This window comes from Oenanthe melanoleuca, chromosome 7, assembly GCF_029582105.1.
Source record: "Oenanthe melanoleuca isolate GR-GAL-2019-014 chromosome 7, OMel1.0, whole genome shotgun sequence".
In the NCBI taxonomy this organism is placed as follows: domain Eukaryota; kingdom Metazoa; phylum Chordata; class Aves; order Passeriformes; family Muscicapidae; genus Oenanthe; species Oenanthe melanoleuca.
The window spans coordinates 26766734-26785833 of record NC_079341.1 but is presented as its reverse complement, the minus strand read 5'-3'; the positions used below and the strand labels follow the sequence as shown (position 1 = coordinate 26785833).

Sequence of the window (19100 nt, the reverse complement as noted above, 5' to 3'; positions counted from 1 at the left end):
TATAATGTAGACTGCTTTCATATTAAATACACAAACTTAAACTGTCAGTACTTTCATAACAAAGTCCTGGCCAACTCCTTAGAGGAGATCTGAAAGCCCAGTGATTTGCAAGACCGTGGCATTTATGCTGTCTGTGCTCTGCCCTCAGCATGAGAAAGGGCTCTGTTCCCCCCTCAGCCCCCCACTTCCTTTAGTACCTCTCAACGGGTGATCTCAAATGCTTTAACTAATATCAATTAATTACGCTTCAAATTGCCCCTGAGAGAGACAGACGTGATTATCCCCCTCTGTCATTACATCCAAGGTTAAACAGAGTCAGGAAGAGGTTAAGTGACTCACAATCCTGCCTGACAGGGAGCCAGGCTGCAAGGTGCTGACTCCATTTGTTCAGCTGTGAAACCATTGGGGCCTCAGAGGGCTCAGCACGTGGCAGGATGGAGCCCTCAGCGTGCAAAGTGCAGAGCAGAGAATGACTTTCCAATTCCCCATCTCTGCTTGAAATCATCACCGTTTAAATAGCAGGGGTAGATAGTGCCCTCCGTTATTGGTTTTTAAATGACTGCAATCCTGAGCAAGTGTAAGCAGCAACTCTGCACAGCTATCAAAGGCAGCCCAGGAGCTGCTACACCACAGAGTCAAGCAAAGCCTGTTTCACTTCAAGAGTTCCAAGCGATTAACTAGAATTAAAACAAGAATATTACTTGGTTAATCAAGGAAAGACAGGCCACAGTAATTGCACAGATAAGAGCTGAAAAGGGGCATACTGCTAAACCAATGCAATTGGTGTGGCTACAGGAGTTATTGAATCCACAGGCAGATCTGAGAAAGGCATTTGGAGATGTAACTGAAAGGTTAATTCACTTTGTTTTACCAGTAGAGAACTGGAGGGCCCTTTTATTGCATATCTGGACTCAAAGCTCATTTGATGACCTGACACCATAGTATAATCATATCTCTAAGGCACAAGACATTAGTAATTGAAAGAGGGTGACATGTCCTTTGATTTGAAAAATGTTATGAGGTTTTCAGTTAAGCATCAGGTCAACCAAGGCTTGTCAGACTACTCTTAACTACAAGCAAACTACTCCAAATTTCACAGCCTGCTGGTGGATTTTGTTGAGTTTCTTCCCAAGCTATCTGAACTCTTATTTTGTAATACCCTGAAGGCATACAAAAGAGACAAAACAACAAAACCCAAATTATTGGGAAACCATAGCCATAAGATATGAACAACAGCAACAAAGTCATCAGAACAGGTCAAACTGCAAAGTGAGGAGAGTAAAAAGACTCGGCACAAAATTCCAAAAAACAAGGATATGACTGACTGCAGTGAATCACAGACAAATACCAGCACTCAGCATTTGGCAACAAACAATCCTTTGAGATGGAAAGCTGTACAGCAAGTCACCTCTGGACAGAAAGGGTATAAAGATCAACAGATACACCCAGAACAAACCTGAGTGTCACTTCCAGCAGACCTGCATTTCCACTGTGTCACTGGCCTGTGTAGCTCAAACAAAGCTTGGCAGCAGCAATTAACCAAGCAATTAACCATCATTTTAGGCTTACAAACACGAATCACCCCAAGAACTTTTAGTTTAATGTCACCATTCCACCACAGTCACTGTGAGCACTCTGTGATGGTTATGCACAGTCTAGGGAAGCACCTCAACTTCTGACTTGAGAGCAGTTCAAACTGTTCTCTTGGCACTAATTATTCTCCTCAGCACAAACACCAGGGCTAAGAGCAGTTCTGCCAGCCTGATTGCAGAGACCAGTCTATAAATTCATCCTCTATCAAATCCAGCCTGTTAAGGGGCTCTGTGGCATTAGCACTATTTACACTGACAAGAACACACCTCAGTAATGCACCCGTAACAAGAGCATCACTGATGCAGGAGAGAAAGCAGTTAGTGGCAGAGCTAACATATCAAAATTCTGCAGTGCCAGCCCACACAGGATGTAAAGCCTCATTATCAGAGGGTACAGACCTTGCCTCTGCCTCAGTCAACATCCAGAAAATCCTTCCTGCAAGGATTTTTTGCCTTGAAAGGGATTCTTCTGTTCAGCATGTTTTTAATAATTTTTTGATAGCTTAAGCTTCATTTACAAACACACACATTTTGCTCAGGCTCTTTGATACGGCCTCCTAATCAAAACTTAACAAGATGTGCTTGCAAGTGACAGGAAAACCTCTTGGTGGGAGCCAATCTGAGGCCATCGTGGGACACTAAATACATCTCTGCTGCTGCTTTGCTACGCACATCTGAACTCATAAGCTCAATTGTTGAGTATATTCTCCCCCTCTGTGCATACTTCACACAGAACTATGTCACCCAAGTCTGCTGAGTGACCCAGCAGAGACCCAGACAGCTCATCTCAGGCCCAGCAGCCACAGGCTGAGGCCTCACAGCCTATAGAATTTGCCATGTTTTTTTTCAAGCAGTGCAGCTTAACCAAAACACAGCATTAACTCCCCAAAACTGCCTGTGCAAAGGATGAGACATGGCACAATCAGCTTTGTCCAAGCTTGCTCCAAAAAACAGGAAGGATGAAAAGAAAACACTACTGCTTCCTTCAGAACAGCTTTTCAATGACAGCTTGGGTCCCAGGGTGGGAGCAGCACACTGCCCTCCTGGCTGTCAGCACTAACAGATAAAAGCCATGTGGACTGTCTGTGCTCACAGTGTGACCCACTCTGGCAAGGACTCTCAGCCAAGTGCTTTTTGTCATTGGATATTCCTTGATGTGTAGCTTGGACAGAAGAAACCAAGCAGTTTTGCTGTGAAAACACAGAGAAGGAGCATACCAGGATACAGAATAATTAATATTTTGAACAAACTTTGTGGGTAAAATGAATGCAGGTTTGTTTAGCTCTCAGCGTTTTATGTGCTCCTGATGAAACACACAGGGATGTGCACAAGTCATCTAGTCAGATCCCTGTCTGATTTCTTACTGCTGAGGAAGGTCCTGTCTGATTTCCCAGTTACTTCTTAATGGTTGACCCATCCACAGCAATAATGTCAATATCACTGCTTTACTCTGTTCGTTTTACATCAGAACAATACCCAGGTACTATCTCCCACAAGCACCTCAGATCAACACACACCCTTTTCATGGCTCCAAAAACATCCCAGAGTCTGCTGACTCTTTGTCAGATGCAACACAAAATAAGCACCTTCATTCACTTCTTCCAGCCCTGAAAGAAAAACCCTACAAAAAAGTTTAAGTGAAGAACCAAGGAGGCTGATGTCTTTAACTGCACAGCCTCTTACAGTAGTACAGCCACTTGCTCCATCCAAAAGTCCCTCATTAAAATCATCCTCAGGATGGTTTACTTCTGTGTGTTCTCTAGTTAAGCCCTGTGGGTTAGGCTTCACCAGAAAATAACTTTTTCCAGCAGATGAAATTAATTTCCAGTGAAGTGAAAGTTTCACTGCTGAACACAGAACCAGAAATCAGCTCCCAGCAAAGCATTTATTAAAAATATCCATTCTGTAAACCCTGTTGAGTCCCACAGATTGAGGCCATTTGGCAAGTCAATAACATTGGCAACTGCCCCTCTTATGAACCATTAAAAGGGAGCACTTCCCCCCAACCACTTCCTATTGCTGCTGAAAATCTTTATTTTTTAGAAGTGCTTATTAACTCGTGTTTTGACACTAAAATTAAAAACTGAATGAATTTGGTTAAGTGCTGAGTCCTGCCATTAAAAGTGACTGATCTAAAAACAGAGTGCCCTCCCCCCATTATTTGGACTTGTTAATGACTGGTCTATTATATATAATTCTTTTTTGACACAATTGATTCATTTGTAGCCTCTTTAGAAGCAGCAATCTCAACAAAAAATGACATTTTTGGAACTTGAAAGCGGACATTTTCTGTTTCTGTGCAGGAATTAGCAGGGGGTGTTATTAAGCCTTTCCTGTTTAGAGAAAATCAGAACTTTTTGAGAAGGGGAATAACACCCAAACCACAATCCACAAAACCAAACACAACAAACCCTACTGTGTATCTCAAACTCCAGTATAACTATCCTGAGAAATACAGCATTGCTGTGTTGGAAGGAACTTCTGGAGATCATCTAGTCTGACTCCCTTGCCCAAAACAGGGTCAACTACAGCAGGTTGCCCAGCATTGTCTCCAGTTGGGTTTTGAATATCTCCAAGGACGGAGCCTCTTGGATCGACTTGTTCAAATAACCACAACCACAGTAAAAAAGCCACCACTTCCTCTAAATGTTTAAACAAACTTTCCTGTGTTTCAGTTTGAGCCCTTTGCCTCTTGTCCTGTCCCTGGGCACTGCAGAGAAGAGTCTTACTTCACTGCAATCATTCTTTTTTCCCCTCTTTATTCTGTTTGAGTAATGCAGCAAAAATATCTCCAACTATAAAGACATTATTTACTGGAACTTTTGTTACCCTTTGTGATTCTGACAACTAATCACAACCAACTGATTCTATTTTGCACAGTTTTCAGTGCTACAGTAGTAGGAGGTTAAAATTTAATGCATTGTCAAAGTCAAATCTCAATTATCTGGAATAACGGAGTGGAGAGAGCACATAAAAGCAAAAATGCAGATAAAACACATCCAGATAAGCTACATGAACAGGGAAGACATAAGAGAAAGAAGAAAGAAAAGTCAGAGCTCTGATCCCAGAAGAGGCACTCATACAAACGTGTTGGCCCAGGACACCTTGCTTTAGTGCTGCAAGTGTTAAACCAAGCTCTGGGTGTAGAGCACAGACCTGCAGCCACTGCCCTGCCAGCCCTGGCTGGTTCAGCACTGCAGTCTACCTGCTCCTGTCCATTTGGCTCACTTCCCAATACAGACTATAGCCCCCAAATCCTCATCATCCATGTACCAGGCTCCATGTGCACACCAAACCATACTCAGACTAGTTGTCTCCTCTCCCCATTTTTGGACAAAGCCAAACAGTTATAAAAGTAAACCTGGGTTTTCTGCAGCAGGCACTTTTTCCCAAGTCAGTATTGGGAACCTGCCCCTCTTCCTGCCTCCTACCCCAAATCAGTCATTACAGCTCACAGATGCCACCAGGCAGGAATGGGAATGTGAAATCAAGACCTCTGTGGTCAAGTCTGAAGGACTGGACTTTTCCCCCCAGAAATTTGCACCGTTCTGATTCTGATTCTCAGTCCTTAAAATATTCCACAGGCATGAGGAATAACCTTTACGCTTCACCATGTTCTGGGAGAGAGAGTAATAAGTTCCCTATATTTTCCATGTGGATGTAGCAGTCTTCTCCAGAGCTAAATCACTGTGAAGCACTGTTCAGTACCATTAAAGCCCTGCTCAGCTCAGCCCTGAGTTATTGGACAGCAGCAGATTGGTGGTTCTCTTTTACATATTAAGTAATTTGGACTGGACGCTGCCACAGAAAAGGCAGATCTCATTTTAATTTGCATCTAAGATATATATCTGTGGCCTTTGCCTAAAGGTTTGTCTCTCCAGCTGAAAGCTTGACAAAGGTCAGAATACTCAACTTTCTGCTTTAAATTCTAATGACAGATGAGAGATACATTTCTTAGCATAAATATTTATATATAAACATACTTTATAAATGCATGTATACACACCCCCCGAATCCTAAAATATCTCAGCATATGTGTAAGTGTAACAAATGCTGCCAGAGTCACAAGTGAATGGAGTAGCATACTGTGAGTCTGCTCTGACCCAAGATGTGGATTTGAATAGAAAAAGAAAATTATCTGAGGTAATGGAACCTTGAAATTTTAGCAGTGTTTCTTCAGCACTAAAATAAGTAAGTTAAGATTAATTGGCAATGGAAGTTCCAAGAAGTCTCAAGATTGAGAAGATGGTAAACAAAAGCTAATCTACCAAATGTATCAAGAAGCACATTATCACTGCACACAAGCTGAAAAAATATAGTGGTTTGAATCATTGCAATTATTCTACTGCATTAATGTTTATTTAATAGAAAATGGAGATTTAAAGTACTCATCTGGTACTTTCCTCTGCATCCAACAAAATGCAGGCTACTTTCAGTCCCTGTGTGTGCCTGCTTTGTGCTTTGCTCACAGACACTTTCACATTTAGAGAGAACAAATCTGACAAATCAGAAACTGTGCATGACACACGTACTGACACCACACAGCAATGCTGCCTCAGGAGTCACGGGGTTCCAGTTAACACCTCTCTGTCCTGTATACAGGTGGTCTCAGCAGCACTGTGTCAAAAACAGTGCAAAAATGTGTGTGAAGTGCAGCCTCAAAGGACCCAACAGTTTTGCATCATACAAGCCTTGCTTTTACAGCCTGCTCATAACAGAAAGGGCCAGGCTGATCTTTACTCACCCCTCCTGTAAGGGTGGAAATCAAATGGCAAAAAATTAGCCCATCAGGCAAGTTCCATCATGCTTCCTAAATCTTACCATTTCATGTGCAATCATTTGATTTTAAAATACAATTTCCTCTTAACTAGCTAAGGTCCATGAATCAGAAATTCCTGGCACACAGGCAATTTTTAGCCAATAGGTGGTGGGAACTGGACTGGAGAAGGGATTATGTCCCCTTCCATTTTATTTTACAACCTTCCAGAAATCTCCCTCATGAATTGCACCCCTGCTTTCTCCCACATCCCTTCATATAAGCCCCAAAGCATCATGTTTAATTCTGTAACAGAAAAGTAAAATAAGGGGCTGCCTGATTAAACATTAAGAACGTTTTTCTCTCTTTATGGAAAATACCTTTGATTTAATGGGAAGATTTAATGGGAAGTTGGTAACTGTTTATCTGAAAGTTATCCATTAATTGCTGGCCATGTGATATGGAAGAAGTTTTTTTTTGCATCTGGGGCGCTGATTCATGGTGAGATAAAGGCACATTAATAGTATCTAATAATAAATACTTGGATTATCTTCTCCCTTTGATAAACCCCTCAAAAGTTAACAACTTGTACCTAGTCTGCCTGTCTCTGGGGCAGCACAGGAAAACTGAAGAGGTTCCTCTCATTCACCTTATTTATAAAAGGCCTGATTCTTAACTTCTCTAGAAATATCCTCAAGAGCTTCAAAAACAAAGTGATTATGTGATGCATGCAAAACAATCTGGGAGGAGGAAGTTATGCCCCTAGTCCCAGTGGAGACTTAAATGCAGATTTATTACTGACAAAATTTATTCCATCAAAATTTGTTCTCCACCTCGTGGACTGATTCCTCCTACACCACTGTATTGATTTCACTACTGAAGTGCTGCACTAATGAATCAGGCTCTGCATGTCCACTGTGCTACTATAAAGGATCACACTTTGTTATATAGACCATAAAATGCAGCAGAGGAAAAATAAATCTGCTTTGTTTTTGTATTGCTGCCTGCTTTGGTGTCTGCATTAAATAATATAACCATTATATACTGTTTTGTTTCCATTTATAAAGTTACAAAATGATGGTGCCAATGATTCTATCATGCACTTATATTCAGAATCAGCTCTTTACCGTGAAAAGTCTGGGGACAGTGAGGGAATTAATTCAGGATTTCATAGTGAATGTAGGGCTTATAAAACCCATCCTCTTAGAGAGGTTATTTACTCACATGGTGCATAGAACATGACAAGGGTGTGCTTCTTCTTCTTCAAGGACTCCCTGAAGTCTTCTCCAGCAAGATGGATAACACTGGTCTGTTTCTCTTCCCATGCAGGCTCAGGTGGAGGTGGTGCTTCGGGACTAGAAAAGACACACAATGAAATTGGTTCGAAAATGTTTCTGGAAGAAGATAAAGGGAGAGCATAGTCCTGGTCATAATTAGCACATATGATATGAAAAATCCTTCAGGGTGCCTGTGCAGTAGAAAGACATATTCAGTATTTCCAGCACCAGGCAACAGCAAAAAAGATGCAGGTTAATTTCTGGAACTCAACAAAAATAAAATTTAAGTGACCATAGTCAGGCAGACGAGTAGAAATGTTGAATAAAGACTTCCTACACTGCAACCAACATCTGTGTGGAAAAAATATGGATACATATCACTGCATAATCCACAGGCATGAACTGAGAAGAACAGCAAGCAGGTGGAATCAAAAGGCAACTGATATAGAACAGCATCTTCCATTCAAACATCCTTTTTGTACTCTTTACCACTATCATGCAAACTTCTGTAAAGAATTTCATGACCTTCTCTAGAATTCAGATATTAAAGCCAGGATGCAAAAATCAGCATCGTTCCACTTGGAATACTGGGGGTGACTGAACCAGAATATTTTGCTTTGGTAAAGAGAATGTCAGGTTTCAATTATGACTGCACATACTGGCTAGATCAGAGCAATCCTGCACACCCAGAGCGTCTCTAACAAAAATGCTGCTATTCACTAGCTCACAGACCTCTCTCAGATTCATTAAATTCATTCCTGCTGTATCTTAAACAGTGATTACTTACATAAAATCATCAGAATGGTGCCACGGTATAAAGACCTTCATATGTCACCTTGGTAATAAATTAGCTTTTCAGACTTTCCTGACACTTTGAATGACACCATTTAAAGTTGCATCAGGTACATAAAAACCAAGTGGAAAAAACCTCAGTTTTTAAAATTCTTCTCAAGGTCACTTGGTGGTCATTTGTTGTATTTCCACCATTACTCATTTTCCAGTTTTCAGAGAGACTTAGATGTGTTTTAAATAAAGAGTTAGAGACTTACACAGTGTGTCCTTTAGCTCAATCCCTCCACGAGTTGTGAGCTGTCATTGATTACAGTTACAGAGGTGTGACTTACTCTCACACAAGCTTTTCCAAGCTAACCTGGAATAAGCTACCCAACAACTGGTAACAACCTGATATGGCAGCAGAAACACCAGTGAGCAACCACAGCCAAAACCTGCATGGCTGCAACCACCATTGAGATGTGTCTCCACAAGCTGTACTTTTATCACCAGCCTCCACCTCAGATGCATCCCTATTTCCACCAGCTTCACTGCAGTTGTGTCAATCCTATCCCTGGTCAGAAAACAAGGATGTAAGGATGTTATTCTACTGCATCTCTAGCTGGGAGAACATTCAGGAGCCAAGAGCAGGAGACAAGTTGTCTGGGCTTCACCTGCACTACTGACTAGCTGAGGCTGCAGACAAAAGTCTTCAAGAGTCGCAGCAGGATCCAGAAGAATTAACACCCCTTCCCTGTTCCTCATTGCTTATTCACCTACCAGTATGTACAGGCAGCATCAGCCTGACTGTTTAACTCACTACATACTACACAGTGCTCAAAAGAGTTGAGCAAAGCAGTGAAACAAGGACAATAACTTCATATACAATAAAGATAAAGCAGCCTGGAGCTTGAGTGGGCAGGGAGGCCAGGCAGTAGCATGTCTAAAACTAAAAGACAGATAAAGCTCCTCAACATGCTACAACAATACTGACAGACCATATTTATTACCTGCTTTGAAGCAGTCAGAGCTCTGAAGAGAGAAGAGAAGAGAAGAGAAGAGAAGAGAAGAGAAGAGAAGAGAAGAGAAGAGAAGAGAAGAGAAGAGAAGAGAAGAGAAGAGAAGAGAAGAGAAGAGAAGAGAAGAGAAGAGAAGAGAAGAGAAGAGAAGAGGAGAAACCAAAAAAACCCACAAAACCTCCTCTCCCACCAAATAAGAGGAGAAAAAAAAGATTACATTCCTCATGCCAACTGCACGTAATAGTTAAATGATTAAAATATTCACAAAACTCTGGCAGGTTTTCTTCCCCTTGACTAATGCAAAAAATACATTAGGCTTACAGTATCTAAAGAAAATGCATATTTTAAATATATATATATGCATACTTTTACATACATGCATACATAATGCATACTTAAAGAGAGAATTGTACCAGCAATTTAATTTGAAATGGAATTATTGTGATCATTTTAATATCAAACTTAATTCTGAATATTTCAACACATCTCTCAAGAAAAGTTGGTTAGTGCACTCAAAGGTGCTGGTTTTGTTGGTCTTGTTGGCTTTCCTTCAGCCCCACATGGGTGGAATTCTAGGCATTGGCTCTAAAATGCTGGAAAGAGAAAAGTACAACTGTAAAAATTCAGCTACTAACACTTAGATCTGCCACTTTGTATAAAGAGGGAACAACAAATGTTCTGTTTATTTTTCAGAGCCATTGCTATTCCTTCTCCAGGGAAAGGCTTAAGGTATATTTGAAAAATATTTATTTTGGGAAAGAAATATCAGGGCAGCTATGAAAAATCCTACAGCAAATAAAGGATTTGGTGTATTAGAAACCATAATTAACATACATGTTTCTGTGGGTTTGAATACTGGAATTCAGTGTAATTGTTAGCAAGGGATTTAGGCAGTGTTAACGCTCCGTTTAGTTCCTCACCAAAGCCACCTGCAGGAGTCACTAACCAGGAACACCAATACTATCTTAAAACCCTCAAACTTACTTTTGAAGCCATTCAATGATCTTTTTCTTTGTTCTGAGGTGTGGCAGAGTGTATTTCTCCTCTCCATCCTTAAAGTACTTCAAAGTAGGAAACCCTGAGATGTGGTATCTTTCTGCCAGTGCCTTGTTGACGGTGGCATCGACTGCTGCAAGGACACCTGGACTCTGAAATAGAGATCACCTCCTGTAAAACCCAGCCACATACACACACCCGTTCAGCAGGACACAGCAGGCTTGGGGGCAATCACTCAGGGTCTAAGCGCCTTTGCTGCCTCTAGGACAAGAAGACATAGTCTTAAGCTGTGCCAGGTGAGGCTTGGGTTGGACATGAGTAAGAATTTTTTTCATATAATAGGTGATTAGACATTGGAATGGGCTGCCCAGGGAGAGGGTGGAGTCACTATCCCTGGAGGTGTTTAAGGAAAGACTGGATGTGGCACTTAGTGCCATGGGCTGGTTGACATGGTGGTGCTTGGTCATGGGTTGGGCTTTATTTCAGTGGTCTTTTCTAACCTGATTAATTCTGTGATTTTGTGCACAGACATACAGAAAGACACAGAGGACTGATGCAAAAGCAGAAAAGGACATACTATGGACTAAATGTTACCGGAGTCTTACCTGTTCCTCTCCCATTTCTGATGGATTCTCATTATATAACTCACTTTATAATGCTTAAGAGCCATTCCCAGAAATTGCATTTCCTCCCACAAATCCCAGTTTCTCCCAGAAGAAACAAGCACCGCTAAAGGTAAATTTACTTTAAGGCAAATTCATCTTTCCCTAAGTTGTGGGCATCTTTTTGTGGACCACCTTTAGAGACACAGAACAGCCATTTGTAGAGTGTGATTCATTGGATCTTTGTTTTTCTCATCTCCTCCCTCTCCAATAGCAATAAAGGAACTCTAGATATCTCCACAGAAGATGCTTAAAGTATGGGGGAGACCAATTCTACTTCTCCTCCTGCATGGCATACACAGCATGAGACTGAATCAATAACACTAATACTTGTATTATTGGATCTCTCTTCTCCAGCCGTGCTGATGGAGCACTTATGATGAAGCTAATGGAGTGGTGCAACCATTAAAAACAGGGTATTTGAAACAGGGATCAACCCCTTTTGTTTTTTTCCAAATCTAATTCATAAATAAAAGCCTATGTTTCTTCACATTCAATGCCTTTAAGTAAGGGGAAGAAAAATCCATTTTTGGATTTGATCATATTATGTATAAGGCCTACAGCAGAATACATAAACATTTTTTGATTTTGTTTTCGTTCAAGACAGAATGTTCTTTCTCAGACTTTGGCAGGGCTCATGCATTAGCGATGAGGCTGTACTTTGGAAGCGCATTTTGAAGGGTCCTGTGGGAGGATGAGAACAGCTGAATTTGTTGTAGGGAGAAAAGTCACTTTTATTACTCTAGTTATTTATTACTGATTATTTGAAGGACATAATAAAGGAAATTAGCTTACATCACTGGTTACATGGAGAAACTCTGCAGCCTTCTCATATTCTGGCTTCATTTTCTTACAGTGCCCACACCCTGCCAAAAAAGAAAAAATACAATTAAGTTGTATACACCATGGTTATTCATTGATCCATCCAGCCATTATCAAAATCCAAAAACATGTGGTAATGATTTACTAGAATTTTGTATGCATTTTACCTATTTGTAAAGCCTTATTATGATATAGAATTTTTTCCAAAAATGGTCACAACAGTTCAAACAAAGAATTTAATCTAGTATAATAATATTATACTCCCACTTTCATACCCACACCTATTTCCTTACAAATAGTACTATAAACACTTGTCTAGCCCATTGCTTCAAGCATGCTCTTGGGCAAGGCACAACCTCACCCATTTCAGTTTCCAAATCTTTATCTGCTTTAAAAAGAATCAACACAGCTCCTCACGTGACTTTGTGACTTTCAGTGGAGGCTTACACTAGCACAACTTAATAGAGTAATATAATTTGGATTCAACTGCACTGATAATAAGCCCCGCTTTACAGTGGCACAGCATGGCCCTCTAGCAAGGATTTGCACTGATTTAATCACATCAGTGTAATTACACCACCACATATGTTCCCAACATAAGCAGGATCTGTAAAACCAAGATAATGGTGCTTTCTCGCTTGTGCGAAGTTCTCCAGAGATCTGCCATTACTTCACTGCTAAGTGCTGACATTACAATAAAGTAAAATGAATGCATGAGTGAGAAAAGCAGACTTAGAATAAATTATTTGGGTGTAAATTAAACTGCTTTCAGCTGGTGCAGTTGCTTGCAGGCAGGCTGAACTTTCAGGCCCAGACGAGGGTCCTGTCGTGATGTGAAGTTACACTGGCATCTCCAGTGAGATGCTGGGCATCAGTGCCAGCCCCTTCCCTGTCCCCCAGGCACTGGCAGAAAGGCAGCCCCTTGGGGACAGTGCACAGGGATGGGTGCTGGGGTCAGGTCTGGCTGGAGGTGCAGGCAGTGGGGATGCTGCACTGGCACAGCCCCAGCGCGCTGCCCTCGCCTGCCCCGTGGCTTGCAATCCTCGAGCACTGCCCTGCTGTACCTCTCCCTCCTGTCTGCAGCAGCTGCCAGCTCGCTTTCCTGAGCTGTTATTGTTGGAATGGGCACTTGGAAGCCCAGACTTTGCTGAGCTTTTGAGAGTTGCATCAGAAGATACAGCTAGAAATGTGTTTCAATGCATGCCAGCAAAAGCCGACCCTGAGGTGTTCGGGTAACAGGGCTGAGGCTATTTTTACAGCATTGTCCAAAAGAAAATAAACCAAAGACTCTGAATCTCAGTGCTGCTTTGTTTCCCACTAATGGGATGACTGCTGAAGCCAGCAGACACAAACCTGGTCCTGAACTCAAGCAGACAAGCATGTTTTATATAGCACAAGTGAAAGAGTGCTTGCAGCCAAGAAGCAATAAGACATCCAGGTGTAAGTAACTTCACCAGAGCAAACAGAACTTCAGCCACCACAGCACACCATGGAACACTTGCAGGGTATGTTTATAGAACAGGGTGAACACATTTGAACAGCAACTGTAAATCCCACCTAAGAATTACAGCAAATACCAAAGCAGGTATCTCAGACCAACTTCTGCTCAAACACCAGCTACAGTCCATACCACTTAGTCATCTGTACAGAGACCACAGCACTAAAGAACCCCATGCTATTCTTTTAAGCAAAAAACAATAATGTGGTAGGAGCAGCAGAACAAGGGGAGCTCAGCTGGTGGAGAAAGCTTTGCCTTAATTTTATACTGTCGTGTGAGAATGCTGAGAAGCTGATGTAACATCTTTACAGGTGGATTCAGGAAGAAGCTGGGACAGGCTGAGGAAGAGTTACTGTCTCAGCACTGCTTATCTTGGTTAAAAGCACAAAAGAGGCTGGCAAAATGATTTATTTGCCACCCACAGAAAACTTGCAGGCATATGGTTTTGTGTAAGGGGCTGACAGATCCCTCTGACACCTGCCCAAGTTGATTTATTTCTCCTTTTAGGAGCAGGGAACTTAATCCATTTTGTGCCCTTCCTCACTTTAACCAAAAGGCATCTCAACTCCCAGTTCAGACACCTGAGAACTTACCTGAATTAGATAGCTTAAATTTGTACAAACAATGATTTTCTGCAGGGCTAACTTCACCTTGGTGGGCTTTACACAGTGTGTCCCTTAGCCACAGCAAGGTTCATACTGTGCTCTAGCTACAGTACCCACATAATCTACACTATATTCCAATTATATTACAATCATTAATTAGATTTGATCAACCAAAGGCATTAAAGAACCAGAGTTTTCACAAAGCTATGCAGAGGGGAAAAAAACCCAAACCAATAACGCAGGGGACATTTTGCCCAGGAAATGAAAAAATATCCAAAGCATCCGAAATTCATGTGAGTAATGTTTTGCATCAAGATATCCAGACCATGAAATGTCACTGTTTCAAGTTCTTTCATGAACATCACACAGACACAGCACTACTGACTGCCACAAAGCTAACTCACTCAGGCTTAAAATAAAGGGAAGCAACATCAGATCTTTAAAAGGCACTTAAATGGAAACTGAAGTCTTCAAATCTTTATCACGAATGCTTGTTCTACCCCTGACAGAGGACAGTAAGATGAATCAGCCTGGAAAAAAGTCACAACATTAAACTGAACCCAAGACAGGGACAACAAATTTTAAAACCTTCTACCACAATAAGTGGTGCTTTTCTGGCTGTCTTCATGATAATTTTGCTATTGCAAGCTACAGCCTACTTTCACCTACCATAGCAGAAAAGGGGAGACACAAATTACAAGTCAGACCTACAAACTGCATATCAATTAATCTCTCCTTTTATTATTTATCCTATCTTTGAATAATCTTGTGAAGACTGCCATTAAATTTTTGAGGCCAATGGAAAGTTATTTAAATGAATTCCAAGGTCACTGCCTCTCCTTTGATTGCTACATTAGATTGTTCAGCAGCAGCTTCATGCCTCTGTGCTAAGCTTCTCTAGTTTTAGACACTTTCTGTTCATAAAATGAACAATAAATAAATAACAACAACCCTACAGGCCCTGAGCCCAGATGCTCCTGTGTGCTGCTGGAACAATGGAAGGAGCCCACAGGTCTGCAGTGGGCATCTGTGACAGATGTGCTTCTAGAAGATGCACTGTCCTGTTAAGAGTTTACTAGCATTAAATCTAAAAGACTAAGGAAGGGAAGCGACTCGTTCGATCCCAAGAGAGAAGAAAGGCTGCAGTCAACACAAGGATGTCCTGTCCTGTGCCTGCCCCAAGATCCTCTGAGCCTCTGGGGGTCATGGCTGGTGGCAACACCCAAGGGTCTTGTAGGTGTCTATCCAAGAGGACTCCCACAGCCTCAAGTCTGTTCTTGCAGAAGACAAGCAGCTGCTCTGGAGGTGCAAGAGAGTTACTCTCCATCCAGCACAGAAACCAGTCCAGGTTCAGTGCCTGGTTCTGCTCAGGACAACTCCTCTGACCTCTCACACCTCATCTTGCTCCTCTTGAACAAAAGGAGCCCCAGGCTGCCAGGGCCAAGGCTCGGATAGAAAGAGCACACAGATAAGCAAAAAGGAAGTGTTACAAGACAGGGAAAAGAAGTCAAAACTTACAACAATCAGTGCTAGGACATCTGGTACGCACCCTTGCTAACCATTTCTAAAACAGATGTCTAAATGAAGCAAGAACTCTGCTTTCCCAGTTTATTTATAATCAATCTTCCCATTTGCACTGTGCAGATGGGCAGATAAGCAGCTCCTTCCTTTGGTGCAGTCACTGTCACACAGCTTAGCTCAGCTGCAGCCCAGACAATGGTGATCAAAGGTCTCCACTTCACCTCAGTGCAGACAAGGCACCTCCCTCCAGGACCTCACTGCAGGGCAGAGGACAACACTTGCTCAGCGCTCTGTCCTCTGTAGAATGGGACCATATGCAAATGTAGAGGCAAAGGCCAAGTGTGGACAGAGCAAAGCTGAAGTGAAAAGGTGAGCAGCACAAGGACAAAGGAAAGCCTAACAAACGTACCAAGCAACTCTTTTTCCAAAGAAATATCTGTACATGTTTATGGCACCCTGTTTGGCACCTTGGCAAAGACTTGCAACACAGTTGCTTCAAACCTTTTCAGAAATGAACTAATACAAGTACTTCTAAGTTAAATCCAAGTTTTACAGGCAGAAAACCAGTCAAGCAGCTCCAGCTAAGCTCCTGCATATGCTGTCTCAGTGATGTCCCAAGAATACAAATCTCTGTTTCTCTATGTCATTCACTCCTTGCTTCTTTCAGGTTATCATGACTATATAAATAAAAGCCATGCTTTTGGCCACGTCTTCTCATTTCAAGACAACATTGTCTGAGGATCTGAAGTGTTGCGTGACAAGCAAGAGATAAAAGACAACATCCAGGCAGTTGTGAAGAAGCAATTTCTGACATCAAGAACCCCAGAGGTAAACTAAATTGCAAATAAAGATTTTAAAGAATCATTACATTTCTGTCATCAACAGCCTGCTTGAATAGTTATCATGTCCCAGCTATTTATCGTATCATGCCAGCTCTATATCCATCTATAGCTGCATACCAAAAATATCTCCATTAGTCTGATGAGAAAATGAATTTGAAGCACAAAACATGTCCTGCTTTCAGCAAGTGGGCCACTGGAAGTTCAGAATACTCTCACAGATTTACAGACAACTTCAAGAAAATTAAAAAAAAGGTAAGTAAAAAAATTCAGATACACCTTCACTCTCTAAAATTTAACACCTGGGGAGAACACCACTGGTTTTTACATTCTTACTCCCAGAGGAGCAGTGTTCTCTGAAAACAGCAGAATAGCCAATTCTTACAAGTTAACATTGTTAACTTTGAACTTGCATCCCTACATATCAAAGCAGGAGTATCTACATGGAGCAGGGGAGACACAGTGCTTGCAGCCACAGCAAGGACACACAAATCCCAGCCCTCTTATCACCCATGCAAGAACACAAATGTATTCTCTTCTGCCAGGAAGGTCTGTAACAAGCAAAGACTTCACTGCATCATGTTAAAGAGGATCTCTCAGGTCTGACATGAGGCAGTTTACAGTTCCTTCACCGGTGTAGGAGAGCATAAACTACAACAGCTGCAGACTCCCTTGCATAATTTAGCCATCTGCATTGCAGACATCTCATGGAAAATCATCCACAAATTTGGCAGGGAGGGAGGATGACAAAAGCAGCTGTTTCTCCCCGTAATCATAGGTATGATTTTGCAGTCGTGTTGGTTGCACGTTCACCTAATGGTCACAATGGTCAGAGCAGTCAGGTCATGGCACGATCTCCACGCATAAAAAAACTCACAAACAAACAAAAAGCAAACCAAAACAAAACAATGGAATCACCTTTGGAAGGATCAGGAGCTCAAAGAATTTTGCACAACCTTTTCCCTCTGGGTACTGACTCCCACCAAACCATTCATCTTCTCACCAGCAGTACTGCATTCCCAGGAAAAATTCCAGATACTTAAAGACAACGACATTTCAAGACAATGCTTTCTTATAAGAGGCACATCTTCAATATCTTTAATATGATACTGAATTCAAATTTCCAACAGCTAGAAATGTGTGCACACATATACAAACCCAGACACCCCACTCCCAATACAGTGTTTTTAAAGGAAGGTTTGATTCCGACAGGCATTACACTGCTTAGAGATCAGTGACAAGCAAACAGCTTTATGGCTTTACAAAAGACAAAGCCTATGAAAGGTCAGTCTGGAAAAGACTCTGAGGAACTAGAAATACAGAATTAGAAGGAAAATACTTAAGCAGTTTGGATTATTGCAGTCATGCCACGCTGCTGCGGTTGCAGCCGAACGCCGTGGCTGCGTGGGCTGCACAGTTCATCCCAGAGCACTGCAGCCACCCGGCCCTGCCATTATCACCATCTCTCTGGCACCACCAGCAACTCACAGTGCAGGCACTCTGTGCGTGCAATGAGCTGTGCAAATCCAGTCCCAGCATGGGCACGCAGGAGAAAGTCTCTGCCTGCTTCCAGGAGCTCTTCAGTGTGAAGTTGTGTGCTGGGGCACAAAATCATTACAAATTGGTCACACCTTTTCCTGTCCATATGACTTGCTGAGGTGGTAGTGACCCAAACCCAGACACCATCTTGTCTCTTCTATGGTCCCAGCATCACTAAAACCGTTCAAGAGAAGACAGTTGTAGTATGACTTAAAACTATTAACTTATTTTCAAAAATGATAGTTGGATGCATTACATAAATCGGATCAAACTGGGAAGAGAGCTTAACTAAAAGCATCCTCCAGGAATGCTGTCTGCATCTATGCCTGTTCACAGCTCTGGCAGAAGGGCCACTTTTAGCCAGAAACAGCCCCTGGCAGGGGAAGGCTCAGCACGGGAGGGAAACATGGAGCAGGTCATGCAGGCTGCCTCCATGGGATTTAAAAGAAGCAGCTCTGGTGAACTGCACAACAGAGGCTTCTGCCTTTAGTTCTGGTCACACTGGAGCATATCTTCTTCTGGCTCAGGCTCAGGGGAAAGGGTGAATATTCTCTGAGGTTAACATCAGCCAGAGGCTGCTGCCTCCCAGGGATTCCTGGGAGTCAGGCAGGAAGAGAGATCTCTGCTTTATCTTGCCCTCAGTGTGTGCCCTCTGTGTCTGAGCTCACAGGGGGCTGAGCTAGACTCCTGAAAGCAGCCTTTGAAAAAATATACCCCATCTGCACAGCACAGACTCCAGCACACATCCAGGAACAACTTCATGTAAAATAAACTAAAACCAAAAATCACATGGTTCCTTATTTTCAATCCAAAGGTGGTTTCAGCTTCCGGCTATTGGAGATTACAGTGCATGTACATACCAAAACTGCAGATCTATACCCTCTCACTCAAGACTCTGCTGCAGCTGATAGAAATCAGTGTTGGGAGATGATGGTACCTCCTACCATCCCTCTTGGGAGGGAAAAGAAGTGAAGAAAGGTGGATCATCTGGTATTGAGAGATATGAATTACACTTCCTACACCAGCTCTAAGGAACATGGCCCTGAGTAGGTGTTGAAAATTAATCTTCCCCTATTGAAATGTGAGACAACAGCATGGCTGCCTTAAGGTGAAATTGTTGAGAGTTTATGAAAAATACCAGCAGAAGGTTTCCTTCTCAATCAAGGCAGAATTATTTCACATCCAGAAAAGATTCCCCCCCTT

At 42.1% G+C, this 19100-nt stretch overlaps 1 protein-coding gene across 1 annotated transcript in view; it reads right to left on the bottom strand.

Moving 5' to 3' along the window:
* Positions 1–19100, bottom strand: part of PDIA5 (protein disulfide isomerase family A member 5) — a 97353-nt gene that overhangs the window by 19628 nt on the left and 58625 nt on the right. Inside the window, exons 12-14 of the mRNA XM_056496844.1 lie at positions 11869–11939; positions 10400–10563; positions 7573–7703 (exon numbers count right to left, since the gene is read on the bottom strand). Coding sequence (XP_056352819.1) covers positions 7573–7703; positions 10400–10563; positions 11869–11939 — 366 coding nt within the window. The remainder of the gene's footprint in view (positions 1–7572; positions 7704–10399; positions 10564–11868; positions 11940–19100) is intronic.